This window comes from Cinclus cinclus, chromosome 2 (assembly GCF_963662255.1).
Source record: "Cinclus cinclus chromosome 2, bCinCin1.1, whole genome shotgun sequence".
Classification (NCBI taxonomy): domain Eukaryota; kingdom Metazoa; phylum Chordata; class Aves; order Passeriformes; family Cinclidae; genus Cinclus; species Cinclus cinclus.
Genome location: NC_085047.1, coordinates 19988685 through 20002475, shown reverse-complemented (window position 1 = coordinate 20002475; position 13791 = coordinate 19988685). Strand labels below are relative to the sequence as shown.

General features: G+C 38.8%; 1 protein-coding gene across 1 annotated transcript in view; it reads right to left on the bottom strand.

Moving 5' to 3' along the window:
* IMPG2 (interphotoreceptor matrix proteoglycan 2) overlaps window positions 1–13791 on the bottom strand; it is a 70267-nt gene extending 56476 nt beyond the window's left edge. The window contains exons 1-3 of the mRNA XM_062514868.1: window positions 13719–13791; window positions 12120–12383; window positions 3358–3524 (exon numbers count right to left, since the gene is read on the bottom strand). Of these exons, the coding sequence (XP_062370852.1) occupies window positions 3358–3524; window positions 12120–12383; window positions 13719–13791 (504 nt within the window). The remainder of the gene's footprint in view (window positions 1–3357; window positions 3525–12119; window positions 12384–13718) is intronic.

Sequence of the window (13791 nt, the reverse complement as noted above, 5' to 3'; positions counted from 1 at the left end):
TTTATAGGAAGGAATATTTACATGAAGATTTATACTGAAAAACCCCACCCTATGGATTGGAAATACCTTCGCCATTTGCATTTCTGTCAGGAATTGGAAAAAGATAGGCTAACAATCTCACAATTTTTAAATCTTCTTAATATCCAAAGAAATTAGTTAGGATAGTGTTCTTCCTATGTAAAATACTGTCAGTTAACATGATCACACAAATTAAAAAGAAAATTCAAGGGGAAATTTTTATGCTTGGCATGAATATGTCCACCTGCTCCTTCTGAAAATCTGGCAGGTGATTTGCTTAAAGAAACTCAGGAAAACTTAGTATATATATTCTGTATTAGCTCATACAGAATGTGCATGTATATACACATATAACAGGGAAATTCACAGAGACAGATCTCAAATGTCCAAGACAAAAAAAGAAGCATGAAAGCTGAGACCGGCTGGTCTAAGCTCCAACAGATATCCAATAAAAAAGTATGTTAAAAGTTAGAGAAAGAGAATTTTTCTCAACATGAACTAAGTTAGGATGGAGCAGACATTGCAGCATCTATGAGAGTGTGACAGTAATTACTGGAGATTAGAGGAAAGGATAAGAAAGAAAACCAAGAGAAAGGCTAATAAGAGGCACTTAATTACATTGCTTGTAAACAGCCCCTCCACAATAAAACAAAAACATCACTAAAGCAATAATTTTGCTGAATTATTGTTTTTTAAAAGAAAATCCCACAGATTTAATTTGCTTAATTTTCAGATACACAGAACTTCTTTGGAGAGAGAGGGGGAAAATTCAGGACATGCAGCATTTCTAAAAATTAAATTTCTTGTTGCAATCTACCAAAAAGTAATACAGAAAGACACTTTGAAATAAGACTGCCAGAATCTGCCAACATGTCCATACAAAAGAGGCAACAGAGCAATGCTATGACAGTAACAGCCAATGTATACCAAAAGAAAAGCAGAATTATTTTATCAGCTGCAGGCTCTAAACAAAACTCCTGAAATTAACCACAGATGATTTGCAGACATTAGACAGCAGAGGAAGATTAGGGTATTTAATGAGGAGTGTAATGGTCAAACAAAAAAAGCACTGCAGAAGGGAATCTTCCTTCTAAGCAGCAGTGTGGCCCATTCACATGTATCACACCTGCCCACTACAGTCCTGTGTGCACAGTGAAATGATGGCAGCCCTTTGGTCACAAGTGCTCTATGCTTTAGAGATCAAACCTAAGGAATGGGGGGAAAAATAGCAACAGCTGATCATGACCAAATGAAGGAGCATTCTGTAATGAGAGGGAAACAAATTCCCTCTAGTAACGAAAATGGAAAGGCTTGACAATACAACCTGGTCTTCTTAGCTGGTGAGAGTAGAAAGAGCAAGAGAGTAGGATGCAGGGTTTTAGAAAGTGTGTTTGGTCCCACAGGCTGAGCCCCAGCTCTTACCACCACATTACACTGGGGCAAGCAACTAGCAGGAAGAAGGATGTTCTTAAAAGCAGAAAGGTATTCACTGCATCTGTTTGGACTTAACATTCTCCCAGCTGCTTTAAAAAGGTTTCACACTCTGACAAGAATTTTGTGTGCAAGCACATATGAGAAAGTTAAGGAAGTACTAGAGTTAGCAATTAAATCCACTGTCTGATCCATGCATTTGAAAATACACTACTGGATCTTTTGACAGTGACTGATTGGGGGATAGGATGCTCTTGCCTTCAGTCTTTGGTTCAAAGTCAAACTGAGTTCAGCTTCTTATTCCAAAAAAAGTCACCTGACTGATTTGTGACATTTTGTGAAGCGCAGAGGTGACAGCATTTGGTCCCTCTTACCACAGACTAGTCAAATCAGCCCAAGAACCATCATCTTTTACCAACTGTGCTGAAAGAAAATAGAAGAATGAACAGACTGTTTTCCAAAATATAGTATTGCTGAAGGGAATATATCCATCTACAGGAGAAAGGAAACCTTAATAAATATAAACCTTCTGAAAAGATCAAACCCACAGCACTTTATCTGACTCCACTGAAATGCTGTACAGCCATACCCAAAAAGAGAGAGCAGCAGTGGGAAGTTAGATATGTCATCATGTTTTCAAGACTAATTTTGATTTCTTTTAATAAACTCCCACTATAGATCATCTCACAGTGAAAATTGAACACAAAACAGTTACATGCACTGTGTGCATTAAAAAAAAAAAATCACATTAATTTCATTTCTCTGTATCTTTTTGCAAAGACTTCTAAGCGCAACAGCATCATCAGAGTCCACAGAAGTAAACTTTGGCTAGCATCACCTGAGAAGACTAACATGCAGGCTCAGAAAAAAAACAACTTCTCTTCATTATCCACAACAGTTTCCATATTCACATTCCTCAGTGCACATTCCTAGCATAGAAGTCCAATAAAAAACAGAAGGGGAAAAAATCAGCATATCCACACTGACTATACACTACTGTTTCTATGGGGTTACACATTTAAGACTTCCAAGTTTCATAAAACTACTCATCCATTAGCTTGCAAAAGTAATCTTAAAGAAGATCCATAAGCCACCACACATTTTAAGAAGACTTTTATCCAGAGAAATTAAGATATCTACTGTATCTTAGATGAATACAAAGTTAAGCACTTTATTTTAAAATTCACAAACTCCTGAAATCATATCTTTGTATTTCATTTGAGACAGGCTTTTTCAGTTTGACTTAATATTTCTTTTACTTTCTTTAATCTAAAATAAACTTGAATCAACAGAAAAATATATGAAGACATTCAGTATTTTTTATTGGCTTGTTTTACACTTACACTGATTTTAGCCTGCAGCTTTCCACAGTGAATTACCTAAGGTTATTTATTGCCTTCATAGGACACCAAAGTTTTACATTTATAACTACACTCAGTCAGGCAGCAGTGCACAGACATCACAGACCTGTAGAACATCAAACAGGCAATTATGCCACAGGGTTTGGTAGCACCAGAACTACAGCTTGGAACTTGCTGCTTCGAAGTGTCATTTGGGATGAAAGCACCTCAGTGTGCAGCTCAAGAGCACGGAGTCTGCTACACATCCCAGAGGAAAATGCACCACAGCCTGACTCATGTTGTGGGTCTAGACACCACCTAATTGTCAGGAACACATCTACTGAAGACAACATTCTCTTCATCCTGTTGCTTTTCCCTGCATTGGATCACCCAGAATTTTGTTTTGGAACTGATCTCAGAACTACAGATCCCAAAGCTGGAATGCCCACACCTGTCTGTTGTAAGGGCTCTGTCCATCACTGCCAAACGTGACATGCCAAAGTTGCACGTTGCAGTGGGACACAATGCCCTTGCCCAACACAACACTCCGAGCAGCTGCTGTACCCACCTTCATGATCAGGCTCCGGTGCTCCTCAGACTGACTGAAGTTGGTGCCCATTTCAAAGATACTCATCATGCCTTCCTCACACAGGCTCATCCAGGTGTTGTATTCTTCACGCTCTGGCAGTCTGTCCCAAAATGTCTTGAAGACCTCCCAGACTGTTTCCTGGCACACTGAAGGCACAAGAAAGGTCTGGTTAGTACAACAGAAGTGCTTCTGTGGCACAAGTGGAGAGGCTATTATTGTCCCAATGTTATAAGCTTGTCAGAACATGAATTCATAGAACACAGCAATCTGACATCTACATAAAAATGTGGAAAGCATTGAAGCAACTGAATGAAGATGTGGTGGATCTTCCGCACTCGTATTACCTCTCTCCCCGATTTCTTAAAATGAAATAACTAAAGAAAATTTAAGAAAAAAAAAAAGAAAAAAGAAGAGCATGAGAAAACACTTTTAACAATCATAAAGAGCAACAATATTTCCACAGAGTGAAACTGCCATTTGATCAATAAATTTAATTTTTAGAAAAGCTAGAAAACCAAAATACTATGGCAAATGTCCTCATAGGAAGTAGAGGAGGAGTTTAAGTTGTAAGAAATATGGTGGTACTGATCAAAGTCCAGTAAGCTCAGTCAGTAACAATTCCTTCAGACTCACCTTTACAGAGAATTTAAAACACTTTTCAGAAATTACAACTACATTCATAATTCAAAAAACAAGACAGGATGATGACAAAAAAATATGCCATGAAATAAGCCACACTCTAATTGTACTGTACATGTTCACTGAGAAAGAACTGGACAGCTCTGAACAGTCACCCTGAGAATTAAGGTTTGATAGCATATTCTACACTGCCTACTTTAACCTCCCAACATTGCACATGCTCCTTTTGCCAGTCGGAGCAGTTGGTCACATGATGCTCAAGCAAGAACACCTCTGTGACCCAGGATAACTCAAAGAGAAAGATTTATTGGATTTTCCTTGTGTCCTGGAAAGGACCAACATTAAAAGGCGAACTCTCAAAATCATTCACACCAAATGCCATCCTGGAGGAATAGCAGACAAATCTGCTTTTTGGCCTTAATCTGATTTCACTACTTAGACAGTTCATCAGAGGAATGCTTTGCATTCTGGGAAAGTCCTGACATCACAAGCAAGGCCTTACAGGAGACTAAATCTACCTCCAGAAAGTCATTTTCTTCAACCAGCTTTAAAATCAGCTCTGGGCTTCCAGAGCCAGTACCTTGCTGTTATTCCTTCTCAACGTTTTGTTTTCCAAATACCAAAGTTGTTTAAATGTACTTATGTAAAACTTAACACGTACGTCACTTATGGAAACATTTTCATTCAATCAAGAGATAGACATGTTTCTTAAATGCAATGGCTTTACAAATAACAACCTCAAGGAACTGTTTCCTATGCAGCACCACCCTTAAAGCTGAGCTGACTCTGGCACACTGGTTGGCACCATGCAGAAAAAAGTTCTTTTCTTCACCCTGAATTTTAGTTTATCAGAGCAGTTGAGACCATTTCTCTTATGCAACTCCACAGATACAAAGATAGTTTTCATTTCTATGCCATACTCCCAGGTTTATGACATTAAGATTAGCATTGTAGTTCAACTGGTATGCATGACCAGAGAACAATAAAGTCCCCAAACTCTGCATTATTAACTGTCAGTAGCATATTACTGTTCTAGCACCCCTCCAGCATCTACACAGTTAACTTCACCTGCACAACACACTAATTTGGAAAGTATTGTCCATGTTTCCAGTCAGTGTATGCATCTCTATTAATCAAAAACTAATAGCCAAATTGACAAAGATCCATGTACCATCTCACATCTCCCCCTCAAGTTACACTTGCAAACCCTTTGAGGCAGAGACCACGTTTTCATCTGACCTCTGTGCAGACCTCAAGCAATGAAGCCATAATCCTGCTCTGGGACTTCTGGTTCCTGCTGGAGTACTAATAAAGTTCCTGAAGTAGAATAACATAATATTTAATATTCTTTCTACCATCCCACTTGTAAGAGCTAGGTATCCAGGAAAAGACTGAAGTCTAGTTTCAAATCCAGAAGCCTACACTAAGGAATATCACTTGCTCATATTTCTTTTGGTGGTACTTGTATCCTACGTACCTTTCACTCCAGGTGCCACATTGTGGAGCAACAGTCTTGCAATGAGATTACTCCCTGTGGCTGGCATAAATCCTCAACAGACTCAGTAACAACTGAAGCCATAGAAATAGCTTGCAAATACATTGCAGGGACACTGTCTAATCCTAGAGTTTTCAAAAACCAACAGGTGAAGGACTGGCATTCAAGTTGTGAGTAATTGAAGATAATTTTCCTTAATGCTCTTAAACAAGTTTAAAATAAATGTGATGAGACAGTGTCTTGCCTGAATACAAGCTGCTCCCATATAAACAGTTGTTCCAATCGGCTCCCAATAGATTAAGGATTTTCTGTGTGTCCTTTCATTTGGAATTAGACACACAGCTGAATTCCAGTACCAAAGGCTTTGTGCCATCTGTGGGCTCCAAGCCCATTAATTAGACCTAAGCTGTCAACACAGCCATGTATTCTGCAAAGCGAGGAAATGAGATGTGGATAAGTCATCACATTTTGTCCTCTCTAGCCTCTCCTATCCAGCTGTTTCCATTGAGGTGAACAACAAGTTGGGCAACATAGTGCAAATTCCATCTGTATTCTCCTCCTTCCACACAGTCAAGAGTGTGTTAATTCTGACACACAGGGAGGGATTAAAAACTCCAAACACAGAGTTGACACACATTCCATCTTGTCACTGTCTTGTTTATTCCAACAGGCCGGTTTGTAAAGCAGGGCATTGCTTTGCAGGATAACAAATCCAGGCTGTAAGGGCCCAACACAAGAACCATCCTCAGATGTGTTTACCTATAGGGTGCTGAAGAGTAAACTCATGGACTGACTAAGAAAGACTGAAACAAAATTGTTCTCTTTCTTTCTCTTAAGTATTTTCATTGTTTTCCAGTCAGAAGAGAGTTGCCATTTCAAGCACAGCAAGAGAACAACACAATTTTTTCAGCGTGGTTCAAGTCACACACATGTAAAGAAATAGATGAGCACAATTCTATCTTCCACTACTCCTTCAGGAATGTCAAAAAAAGAGCCAATTCCTATCTGGACTTGACATGGCCACACAGGGAACTGAGAAGACACCACCTTCACAGCGCATTTAAGTTGGCTAATAAGTGTGATCAACCTTTTAACTTGAAGGTGGAGCCCATCCTGTGCTGGGTTTTCAGCTATCTGTATGTGAGGGAGGTTTTTCAAAGTTTCTCAGATTCTTGAGAACTCCCATAAACTAAAACACAGATTTCATTAACTAGACTTTAAGCATTCTGAGACTGTAGACAAAAGTTGGAGGCACAAAACCAAAGTTAAACAAGACTTAACTGGAAGCTTTAGGTAATAGCTATAACTTACTGTTTAAAATAATTCACTATCTTTCCTTTCTGTCCTTCCAGAAACTACCCAGTGTCTGTGTCGAATACATTACCTAGATATACTGACAATAAATGAAGCAACTTCTGACTAAGATTTAAAATAGCAACTCCTTTGAACCTAAACAGAAAATGAAACAAAATGAGAGTCAGGGGGACCAAATAGTTGACCACTGAGCCTTTCAACTAGAAATGCAAGTCTGAGTTTTAAATAGAAAACATTTAAAGGAGCTAGAGAATGGGGAAAAAAATTGCTGCATGACAGCTTATAATAAATTTCCAGGAGCCCAGTAATTCAGAGTTACGATTGAAGCTGCTGGGCAGGTTTTGCATTATGATCTTTCCAGGATTTAGTTTTTGAAGATTAGCTACAAAATTCCTAAAAAACAACAAAGCAGGCAGTTCTGACAGCATGAGGAAGAACTGTTGAGCAGATCCAGCAGCACTGCCATTGCTACCTGAAGAGCAGCTCAGCTCTCAGGCCACATGCAAGGAACTGCTCTTCACACCTGGATCTCCCCCCAAACTTTCACTAGCCTGCTACAGGGGCACAGATATGTGGGACAGCATTACTGTCACAAGGCCCTGGAGGAGACAGGATTTGTGATGACGCCTCTAATCCCCGGCAAACAATACTGATTAAAAACATCATAAAATCGAGATCAATCTTTTAAGACAGTGAGCTAAAAGTCTCGAAGCTACATGTGAGTGAGAAGGCAAGCTCCCCTGGAAAATTGTTTCCTTCATTCCATGACTGCAGTAATAAAGAAATTGTATTTTTAAGTTAGTTGATCTCGTGGCTACCTTGCAATTTTCCTCTGAATAATTCAAACGTTAAAAAAAAAAAAGGCTTATGAGAGGAGAAGCTCCCTGCTACAAGAGAAATGGTAAGGTCCAGCTGACTACAGAAAAAGAAATAGTTATGCTGAAGAGATGTAACTGACGGGCGCAATAAAGCAGAATTCAAACCAAGAATGCAAATGACACAGCTTGGTCCATGGTTTGTCTCCAAAGTATATTTTGCATGCATATACTACATTTTCCATATACTGAAAAGCCTCACGAGTAAGAAGCCACTTATCACTGCAATAATCATCTTCAACATGAAAGAAGAGGTAGGAAAAAATTAGAATATCAGCACTTTTGGTCCATGCCCTTGTTCAAGCTTCTATTGAGCCAAGTGTCACAGGCACTTGACCTTTAAATGCCATATCAGGTTTCAAAGGCTGCTTCAGAAAGCCAGAAATGTCAGAAGACAATTGCAATGGGAACTGTCCATCAGCATATCTGCTTCAAAAGCAGAAAAGCCCAGCCCTTGGAATCTTATCTACTTCCAGTGCAGTGTCTGTGCTCAAGTAATATTCAAAACTAATAGCCAATATCCTGAAAAACTTAAGACAATTGTGTTTCAACCCACAAAATTCCTCATAGACAGACACAAGCTCTTCTCAGTCCTACTAATCTGTAGAAATGAGTGAAAGAAAAGCTTATTTGACTCTTTCTTTCCTAAAGATATCATCACTGTTTTCAAAACCTCCAGCTAAGATCTGTGATGTGATGTGATTAGATGACCTTCCTCTTGCTCTGAAATTCTCAGTCTGGTTACCCCTTATGTGCCTGGGTAGGATGCAGCACCCCTGTGGCTCAAGCTGTACAACTGGGGATGCATTTATCTCTCAAACGAGAGACAATTAGCCTATTACACTCAGTCTGTTCTCAGGGATTTCTGAGGTTAACAGAAAGGGCACCACATGACAGCACTGTAGGGGGTAGGGTGGCTTTCTGGCCATTTGTGTAAGTGGGCAGTGCTGGAGTTTAATCCAAATTAAATCTCATTAGCACTTCTTAAGTGTTGAATCGTCTGTGGTGGCTAGGAGCACTGAATCAGGCTGAATATTCTATTTTGAGGCAACAGAAGACCAACTCCTTGTCCTTTCTAACAATTCCTGCACAAGTGAAAAGCTTAATTGCAGAGGGGTTTGTTAAAGACTACAGTCACAGGGGTGACCTTGTAAGAGGTTCTTGCTGCAAAGGCTTTGTTAGCATTTTTTAAACAAATTAATACACACATGCAGAGAAAGCACTCATCTGTTGCTGGAATGCTGTTGTGTATGGCCTGTTACACAGCAGCCCTTAAAGGATACATAAAACAAACAAGGGGTTTAAATTGAGAAAAGACTTGAATGTGAATTAGGTATATAATTTGTAATTATATATAATATAATATTATATATATTATATATTATTATATAATGTTTATTATATATGTAATATAATACATATATTTCAAATAAATAATTAGAACACTCACATACTAAACTCTAGCACATAAATTATTCTCACCAATAAATACACCAGTAAAACCTAACGAGTGTCCTTCATTGGAAAAGTCAAGTTTCTTAGAAACATATGCTGGTATGTAAAAAATAAGATGCAGAGGGAGACAGTCCTTCTACAAATAAACTTCAGAAATTTATTGTGAAGTATGAGGTAGATGTAATTATGTACCAGGGATGCAGGGGAAACAGGGGAAAAAAGGCTCACTCAGCCAGATTCTTTATTTAATATGTGCTTTTTAGCCAGGTACTTTTCATTACTTTTGCCTCTCTGTTTTAATCAATGTTAGCAAGATCTGAATAACTTGTAAAATTATGATTTCAGCATCAAATTGAAACTTTACTCTTGACTATGTTCATCTGCAGCAAATAACATCATTATTTCTAATACTTCAGTAAAGAGATTTGAAAGGATCAAAGAAAGGGGAAAATGAGCAGGCATAGTGCTATGCCAAATCTAGGGATTACATTCATGCATAGAATTTAATTCCTGAGAAAGAGGAATTCTTTCCAAAGTTCAAAAATATCCATGTGTCTCATCAGCTATGGCCCACTGCAATATCATCTATTTCCTTTTTTGGTATCTTTAAAAGCTATTCTTAGATGTTTGGCTTTCTCTGAAGCTCTGGCTGACAAGAAGAGTTCTGGCAGAGAGACTATCTGATCAACTCATTTGAAAAGAAGATCAGTGCTCACAAAAAAAGAAAAAAAAGACAAGCATACACTGAAGAGAGTCACAGTAGGAAAAAATTGTAAAGAGAATGTAGGAAAGGTAGCCACCAGTGTAATTAGATGCCAGAGATGGCAAAGAAGCATAATAGCCTGAGCCATGGTGACAAAATCCATCAGCCCAATTAAGTGGTATGAGATAGCATGGCTTGTACTGTTTACCTATCTTGTAATTCTTATATTGTTTCTGTTTTACATGCTAATTCAACTTCTAAGTCTGCTACAATCCTCCACCAACAATTTACACAACAGAGAATGGACAGATTCACTGAATTGTGCACATAAGGTGACAGGTTACAGGAGACTTGGTCTGAGTGGTGTGGCTGCTTTTCACTTAACATGCATTTTTCTAGGGCTCAGGCTACCATTTCCCTGTCAGCAGTAAAGAACATCATACCAGACATTCCATTGACTGCCATGGTCTGTACCACAGGGGAATCTCTGCTGTGGCACCTGCAGCATCTCCTCCTCCTCCACTGACTTTGGTGTCTGCAATGCTGTTTCTCTCTTATACTTTCACTGTTTCAACAGCCATTGCTGCTGTTCAACCTTTTCCTTCTCAAAAATGTTACCCCAGAGGTGCTACCACGGTTGCTGATGGAATTGGCCCTGACCAGTGGAGCCAGTTGTCCTTGGCTCTGTTGATATAGCGGAAGGTTCTGGCAGCTCAGAAAAGCCACCCTTGTAGCCCCCTGCTACCAAAATTTTGCCACACAAACACTATACACAGCACATGAACTCTCATGACCTCAGGTGCCTATTCAGGACATCATTAGACACCACCCAATACTCCTGGAGCAGCAGCTGCTGCTAACAGAATGAAGATGGACAAGTTGCTTGAACCAGACCTTGTGTGACTTGCTGCTAATTAAAGTCCCCTCTTCTACTTTCAGAGATTTTTTCAGAAGTTTTAATTTTAAAAAGCTAATGGTAATCACAGCCTCTCTGCTCAAGCCTTGTGGACTGTGAAAGCTGTTAAACCCAGTAAGGAAACAGATGGACTAGGTGGATTTTTGGTTCAGCCTAGGATTATTAAGACCTAAATATAATTTTGCAACCTAATTTACAGATTTCTTCTTTATTATCAATCATACCTTTGCTTAGGTGGTATTGCCCTAATGTGCCCCCAGTGCACATAACTGAGGGGTAACTTCAATGAAAGCCCATGGTATGTATGGAATCATTTGGAACAAAAAATGGTTGAGTCATCTTGGGTGGAAGTGAGAAACTGGCAAAGCCTGTCAAACCATCAGCATCAACAGCCCTTGCAGGCTGGGTACAGTTCATATTTGAATGAGGCTGTAAAAGCCCATATAATTTCACTTTGTTCTCCAAATACACTGTTTATGTTCACTTTGATGCAAACACTGAGCAACTCCTGGTTTTTGGTCATTGTTTTTCACTTGTCTAAGTAAATAAACTGTCACCAGTGAGAGTTTCTCTGTAGGCAATCAAATCTCATCAAACACGAGTCTGGGAACATCCTTCCTTGCCCTCCAACAGCAGCTCTGCCATGTTGCCAGTTTTGTACAGACAAGTTAGGATAACTACAAAATGTTTGAATGTTACAACACAAAGACACCAAGAGCAGAAAATGCTGCATGACTGTGATACCCCATTCCAACACAGTCAGACAGAAGGGTTTGAAATACAGCATGTTACTGTAATATTTCATCAAATGAAAGATGATGGTAATGGGAATATTGCTGCTCTTCAGAGAAAGCTCTGCCACATCAACTTCCACATCTTAAAAGAAAGGCTGTGTGTCTATGATACTACAGCCCAACACACAGATTGTACACTTTGTACAGTAAACCATAGCCAAAAGTCACATGGTTGCAGCGCCAATGTCTCAGACTTGACTTTCCTGACTGGCCCCTCAATGAATTCTGCTAGCACTTTAAGAACACTAAATAAACCAAACAAACTCTGTTATTTAGCTAGTCTGTACATAGCACCTATTTTTCTTAGCATTCAAATTGTTCTGAGAAAAGATTATTTTAATAAACAATGTGGTTTCAGGGAGCAAGAGTTCTTATGAGTGTAGACAGATAGTGGTGGGGTTTTAGCCCAGAAGAGCTCTCATAAGCAAGATTATCACAGAAAAGTAAGTTTCACCAGTAATAATGTATTTCCTATGGGCTGGTATTCGTTGCTTGAACTATTTTTTAATAAGTGAATGTTCTTTATCACCTACCCATGAGATGTACTTACCTCTGAGCCTGAAGTACTTCAGATGGTTGGCAATAGCCTGCTCAATAGATTCATCAGGGCAGATCTTAACTCCACTGGGAAACAGAATGGACCGCTTCCTTCGTAACTGCAAATGCCTGTGGAACTGCTCAGCATTCATGAAGTCATGATTAGGCTTTTTCAACCCAGGAGGCAGAGAGGGGTTTGCTAACTGCCAGTCACTCAGCTGAGGGGCTGTTGAAACATCTTTAGCGTGTCCTGCTCCTACAGCTGAATAAGCTTCTGCTGTGAAATTAAAACCACACAAATTTCTCAGATGAGATAATGATGCAATCATTAGTATTTTCATGCTACTTCTGTGATCTCTGAAGGACATTGCTGTGCTTTTTTCTGTTAACAGAACCTGTCTCTGACTGTGATGTTATAAACAACCTTAAGCTCTTTACAATATCCCATCAAATAGTAACATAGCATAAGGCTCTAACCCTTTGAATTCCAATGCTTTAACTTCCCATCTGCCATTAGGCTTAAGTCAATGGGACTGTATTTGTGAACAAACAAATGTATTTGGAAGCTTTCAGGGCTTTTCAGAAGTTAAATAAGTAATTGAGAAATAATCCTACTCCATACGGTCTTTCCACAAGAGCGATTTGTATACCTTGCAAAAAGAAAATTGCTTAAATTGACAGCTACCCTTCCATCACTGAGACAGGTCGCTACCCTACTAGACTGGGATGGGGGGCAGGAAGAAAGACGAATAAAAGGCTCATAAGCTTTATGCTGCGGGCTTTTCGGCAAGTGTTTGTTTGGTTTTTTCTTTTTGTTTTTTGGTGCTTTTTATTTTTAATTCCCTTTTAAATTAGTTGTTCCACAGCATTTCAGAAGAAACTTGAGGAAACAGCTGAGGTAAGAACACGTATATTGAGATTTAGTCTGACAGTCTAATTTTCTACCCTTTAAAGTCAGCTGATCTGAAATTATTTAATTCAACTTTTCACTTTTTCCCTGGAAAATATGCCTGAGAAACAATCAAAACCAATCATTTACTAGAGAAAGAATAGTAATAACTCTATGGCATTTGTCATCCAACAGATTAGGAGTTTATTCTGCAACTTCAGAAGATCTTTGACTTTTATGACTCAAAGATGAAAGGCATGGTTATTTTGATATCATATTAATAATCAGCTTTGTTACAGAAGGTCACCAGATGGTATAGCAGAGGCAGAAAGAACATCAAAAAAGGCCACTAAAGCAAACCCCCAATCTTTACCCAAACTAACACATGTTCAGTAACCATATGCAGAAGACAGAACCTTACTTTTTAAGCTTTAATACAAAATTAATAAAGGAAAAAGAAAAGTGAAAAAAAATACCAGTATTTAGCATCTCAAAGCTGAAAAAAATTGCCTCCGATAGCTACTTTTACAGTCAAAACAAATGTGCAGTTATACCACCTGGAAATCAGTCTAAATATTTACACTGCTATCACAGGACAGATTTGACTAAACATTTCTCTGTATTAGCCTCCTTTGCTACAATTACATCAGAGAGGTATTTCTAATTCTATACACTGCCATAGCTAACTTTGTACACAAGAACATAAGAAAGATTCTGCATTACCTGCAACTATTTGATGATCTGTGTTAATCACTCCCGGAAGGCAAAGAAAGATTTTCCACATGAAGCCAAACAT